This window comes from Mizuhopecten yessoensis, unplaced genomic scaffold, assembly GCF_002113885.1.
Source record: "Mizuhopecten yessoensis strain PY_sf001 unplaced genomic scaffold, ASM211388v2 scaffold3235, whole genome shotgun sequence".
Classification (NCBI taxonomy): domain Eukaryota; kingdom Metazoa; phylum Mollusca; class Bivalvia; order Pectinida; family Pectinidae; genus Mizuhopecten; species Mizuhopecten yessoensis.
In genome coordinates, this window is record NW_018404943.1 from 1,369,849 (window position 1) to 1,376,038 (window position 6,190).

General features: G+C 37.4%; 1 protein-coding gene across 1 annotated transcript; it reads right to left on the minus strand.

Annotated features, from left to right (window-relative positions):
• Positions 1–369: 369 nt before the first annotated feature.
• LOC110447253 (universal stress protein YxiE-like) lies at positions 370–5,477 on the minus strand. The gene is made up of 4 exons (XM_021492826.1): positions 5,080–5,477; positions 3,010–3,093; positions 2,153–2,265; positions 370–1,100 (listed from the first exon to the last, which is right to left on the minus strand). The coding sequence occupies exons 1-4, from the start codon at positions 5,144–5,146 to the stop codon at positions 903–905; spliced, it is 462 nt and encodes a 153-aa protein (XP_021348501.1). The 5' UTR covers positions 5,147–5,477; the 3' UTR covers positions 370–902.
• Between the last annotated feature and the right edge of the window lie 713 nt (positions 5,478–6,190).

Sequence of the window (6,190 nt, forward strand, 5' to 3'; positions counted from 1 at the left end):
CATTATAGTCAGTACATTAAACCTATTTCAGCAGATTCAATAAGGTCGGTCTGGGATTTCAACCTGGATTTCTGAACTCTAGATTGCACTCTGATTAATTGAGCTAATTACTGGTTGCCAGCAATCCACCTACTCCAGTTCCGCTCACATACATTCCTCCCATAGTCTTTGACTCCGAGGACATGAACACAAAATCCTTATATGGGTATTGCCACCAGACCAAGATTCAAACCTATGACCTCCAAACTCTTATACATGACAATCTTAACCAAAGGAGCTTCCTGCTTCATGGTGATTGACAAAGTCCAATGCCGCAACATTATAAAGCATCAATCTGATAGTGATTTTGTCTGTGTTTAAGAAAGCTATCAAGATTTTACTCAAGTGTCTCTTTTCAGAATGAAAAAAGAGATCTGCTTTTTCCTGAGGGACTGAGTTCTCTTGCATTCCTACAAACTTTAAAGATGATATTACAAGTTAAACCGTACTTAATCTACAGCTATGCGTTCTGTCCACATCGGCCCTCGATGCTTCCGGTTACACCAAAAGTTTAGTTCGGCCATTTCGCTTCAGATGGGTACGTGCTCAATAGCATCAAAAGAAGTACTATACTCATCAGTTGATAGATATACATCCTAAGTATACAATACATCAATCTGATGACCAATATAAATAGGTACATGTATATTGATACACACCAAACAAACGATATGAAGTTGAGCGTAAATGTTTTATTGGCAAGCTCATAAGAAACTAAATATGTAATAAGTAAATATTCTACAAAACGTATGTCATACAAATATATACATCAATTAAATGAATTACACTTGTTAGTTATAATTTTCATTAATCGTTATTTTAATCCTACTGTAACTAAATAGCGATACCATTCAGACATCTCATTATGTTTTGCGTCGGCAAATCAACACTGGTACGTGCGCGTGATGCACTATGTAGTCGCTAACACTTCCAAGGAGAGTGCGCCGAACCGTACCGAGACCCCTACTTCCGGTTATAATGAAGTCGGCGTTCTGCTCAACTGCAACTTTACAGATCCCTGGGCCCGGTTCCCCTCCAACACGGATCAGCCTCCCCTTCATCTAAAATCAAAAGATAGAGTCTTGTTATTCAAGCAGCGTAATTACAACTTTGTAGGAATGTCTCTTCAAAAATGAAGAGGAATCACCGAGGTACAGCCTATTTCCTGAACAAAATCTATCAGCATATACGTATGGAATAGGAGATAAAAAATGCACGGCCAGACTGGGGTTCGAACACGGTACCCTTCGAACTCTAGACGAACGCTCTACCAATTGAGCTACCTGGTCGTTGACAATCGACCGAGTCCAGTTCCAATACATTCCCCCTCCTTTTTTCTAAGTCTTCGTCCACGAAGACACAGCTATTTACAACCGGTTCGGGTATCCCCTTGCCATCGTACACCAAATGCTTGAAACAAGGGTTGGTCACAGGCACCACTACAATAGGAGAGGAAAAATACACGGCCAGACCGGGGTTTGAACCCTAGACGGACGCTTTACCAATTGAGCTACCTGGTCGCCGACGATCGATCCAGTCCAGTTCCGCTACAAGTATACTGTTTATGGTATTTTCATTTAACAAAGGCCATGAATATACAAAAAGTTACTTTTTTGAAAATGCGAATTTGTTGTTCTCATAACTGCTAAATGTTTTAGTACTTTTAGTTCCTAATTTAATAGTGTAAAATCACATCACATAGTGCGACGCCAGAAAAGAGTTGCTACGTTTCAGTTGCATAATTATGATTATAATGCATGATTAATGACGTCATATCTTGGATATTGAAGCTCCATCGCTCTATTGAAAGTAAATACACTGCTCGAATTCTAATTCAAGTGGGTTGGAAAATTGGAGATTGTGCACCCTTAACGTATTTGCGAAATTTGAAATTCAGAAATATCTGATGTACTTTTTAATGAATTTACTGATTTTAATTCTATTTGACTATTTCCTATCAATCTATGTACCCATTTCATACATAAACAGCAAAAATTCAGGCTTTCAGCTGTATATCCCCGATTCGCACTACAGTCGCGTAATTAATACCTAGTGATCATTGACGAACACTTTACTGACGAAACCCTAGACAGTCCACTACTTGTAACCTTACCTTATGGTCTTTTACAAGGGCCTCGAATTTTTCGGCTACCTTATTTATTTCTTTTTCTTCTTCCAATAAGAGATTGGTGACCAGGGTAGGATCGATCGATATCATTGTGAGAGCTGTAACAAAATATTACCCAGTAAAACCACGCACGAGACGGTCATCATACCCACTTAGTCTGGGAGACTACAAGGTTCCTGCACCAGGCAAAGGGACATAACTCTATTATTAATGGAACGCATCATCTTTTTGTCACAGGAAAATGGTCAATTTGGTATACTTTCAAAGTCAATAAAGAATGTTTTACACCATTTATCTACCATGTAGTTGATCCTTATCTTCATTACCGCGGTATAAGTACATGTAATACTCCCATTTTCTATCATGTAAGTAATCATCGAAAATATGGAATATTTTTGTAATATTCATAACAGTAATTTTGTATATCATTAATAAAAAGTTTAATACACGTGCTATTAATAGTAGTTATCATGTCCCAAAAATACAATATTTTTTCATAAGAAGAACTATGCTTATACAGTATTTATCATATTTGTAATCCTTACACGATTTTCCTTGTAATTATCACGATGATATTTCATCATGTATATACAATATGCAATACTGGAAATTTAGTTACCATGAATGCAATTCTTACAATATTTATAAAGTAATACAAATGAAATTAATGAATCTAAACTACAATAGTATCATGTAATTATCACATGAGTGTAAATGTACTCAAGACTCGCAGTCATCATGCAAGCATCAGTTATCGAACTTGCAGTATTCATATTCATTATCCTGTACGTAGTATTCGTTATTGTGATATTCACATTCGTGATCGCTTATCTAATACTCACATTGGTGTTTATTGAATGATTTGTACTCTGCACAGTAGACAATCACCAGCTCATCATTCTCTCTGTATAAATTGTCTTTGTAATCTGTAATATTTCAAATGGTAAGGGAGATAACTCTGATACAAAATGATTTAAGGATCCTTGTTCCACTGCAATGTTATACAGTTACCACTCTTTAATGTCGTTTAGAGCGACAGGTTAACAATAAAAAGAACAAATGTAAGAATTCTTGTCTGACCACGCTATTTTTTTCTTTCTCAGAACACTATTGTTGATTTTTTTTTTTTTTTTTTTTTTTTTTTTCCAAAAACTTTTTTTTTTTTTTTTTTTTTTTTTTTTTTTTCGTCTAAAAAAAAAAAAATTCATACAAATCCCGCAAGTTTTTCCTTTTTCAGTTTTTTTTTCTAGCAAAGCCAGCGTCGTGCCGGAAAACTAACTTTTAAATGCATAGTTTCAGTTTTTGCAAGCGGCATGGAGATCCTTAATAAAAATGCATTTATCACAAATGTATTGTTACAATGTATATATATATGTATATATGTATAACCACTTAGGAAATGTCATGATGGACGCTTCAGTTAATTACTTCAGCATTGTGTTGATATTGCATGAATGACAAAGCTTTGCAGGCAAACCAAAAGCGCATTTTGACGTTTGCCTGCAAAGCTGTGTCATGCATACAGGCTGTAAATGCCATGTCAACATACATTTGTAGTGTTCAATGATAATATTCACCATTTTCAAGTATCTAATACCGTCGGTATCAAAATACATTTAAAAAAAATAAAATAATGTCTCGTGACCGCAAGTAGAGGACTAAAAAGTAAATCCCCAATTTTGAAGGGATGGATGGGGTCCCACATTAAGGTCGCCTTTTATAACATGTAGTCGGTAACATCAGGTATGTTCTTTTCTCAAGGCATGAAGGGGTGAATGGCATGAAGGACATTTCAGATAGAGACTAGTGTATTCATGGCACATGAACACACACTATATATTCTTCTCACGTAACACCTGTTGTACGGTATACTACTGTACCTTGTGCACAGGGACCTGATAATTTGTAACAGCTAAATTTTGACCTAAACTAAAGTGTGCAGAGTAATTGTACATGTTTTGGGGGTTTAGATCGACTTTCGGTAAAAATGACACCCCCAATGATCATATCTAGGAGAAAGGAGGAAAGTTATCGATGTCTAAATGTCGACCCCACCCCAACATTACTAGCTGATCTACGGGAACATGCTTAGTACCGTTGGAAAGATGGATAATTTTTCCTTTAAAAATCTCCTATTTGCACGTAAAATGTACATTCTCCTTCTGCGTACAAGGACTCCGTTTCCTTCAAAAACACACGCCAGTTCAGAGTTTCAAAGTTTTTCGCAGTCAGCCTGCCATTGACGTCAGCCACGTGCCGAGACCCTTGGTGTGATTGGCTGTAAGTGCAGTCATTTTTTCGCTAAACCTTCTGAAACATGCAGTGTTGGTTGGCGATGACGTCAACCTCATTACTATTAAAAAAAGTGGCAATTCTCAGGTCCCTGTGACCTTGTGCGTGTCAGATACTTTACTTGTGTATATCATACATGATAATGTATATCTTTCCGCATATGTTTAACATTTAGAATGTTCTGTACTTTTCTGGTGTCCTGAATAGCGAATGGCTTGTTGTTTTTTCCTTCATATTTCGTACCGTTAATCATAAACTTTATTTATTTTACAACAATTATGAAACAAGTTATTTCAACTTATATTAATCATTCTTGTTGGCCCGAATGTTAGCGCGTGGGGGGTCTTAGTGTGGGAGGAAATCGGAGTACCCGGAAAAAACCACAGGTGGTCGGGCAGGTGACCCCAACCTCTTCACGTCCGATCAAGGAATCGAACCTCGGTGAAGATAGCAATGCCCACAGACCAACCCCTTTATCACTTATCATTGACCTATATCCGGCTTCAAGTTGATAACAGTCCTCAGCCAGAACGTCGTCGATATACTAAAATTTAAAGATATTTGAAATCATGACCATAGCCGTGTTTTATGTAAAAGTTATTAAGAGGAGCAATACTTACACGTAAAGGCGTGGTCAGCGTGTCCGCTCCCGTCCATGGCGATAAGTACTATTCGTCCGTCGGTCATCTTGAGCTCTTGTCGAACTGACCAGCACTAGAGTGTAAATGTTCTCGTTGATATCTGGACACAACGAACAACACCGGTATGTACTCCGCGATATGTCACGAGATCTTAGTATAACATGGGTGACGGAAATTAAAGCGACACGAACCTCACCAGAACAGTATGGCCCCTTTATTCCCGACGTACATTGTACATGAGGAACAGGTGCAAAACGTCTCCTTAGTCACAGCTCTATCTCAACGATGGAATTAAAGTTGAATGCAAATGGTCAAGTTCTGCACTACAACTTTCTGTATTTAGAAATACCATCGACTTATATAAACCTTATCAGTTTTGTTTACATGTAGAAGGCGTTCGATGGAAGCGTATCAACAAAACGAATCCGCGTCGAAGTGTTTATCAACTATATGGACTATTGTTGGGGTGAATGTGTAGTTATATGAACCCGAGAAAGTGACATCAGCCGAGACGAATATATGTAACACCGTAAATTCTGGTCATAAATCCACACGTGTTGCTTGTTTTGACTTTTAATTAGGAAAAATCGATATATAAGCAATCCCTAAGACCTTTATCTGACGAGCTGTACACATTCACGCATGCGCGTAACATATATGTGGACGTATGTTGTACTTCAGCGTAACAATAATTGTGATAAAGGCATGTGTTCTAAAGTCATAACTATCGCATTTTTTATTTTTTTTTTTGGGGGGGGGGGGGGGGGGGGGGGGGAACTGAAAAGGAATTCGCTTTGTTTCCATCACACACTTTGATGACTAAAGGTTATTTAGTTTTTGTGCATAGATCTTTTTCGTGTTTTTGTATTAAGAATTTAATTCTACTGCAGGACTAGATACCTTTAAGAACAGAAAATACCTGAAACTATAAAAAGCGCGTCGTTTATTAGACTTGCATATTTAACTGCATGTGTTACTCCGTGTGATGGTCGTTTGACTTTTCTTGCCCAGAACATTAAAGTGATGTTATAGCCATGTTCTACATTGATATGCACCTATACTTGTTTAGTTTTTCTAGTTTTAAATAATG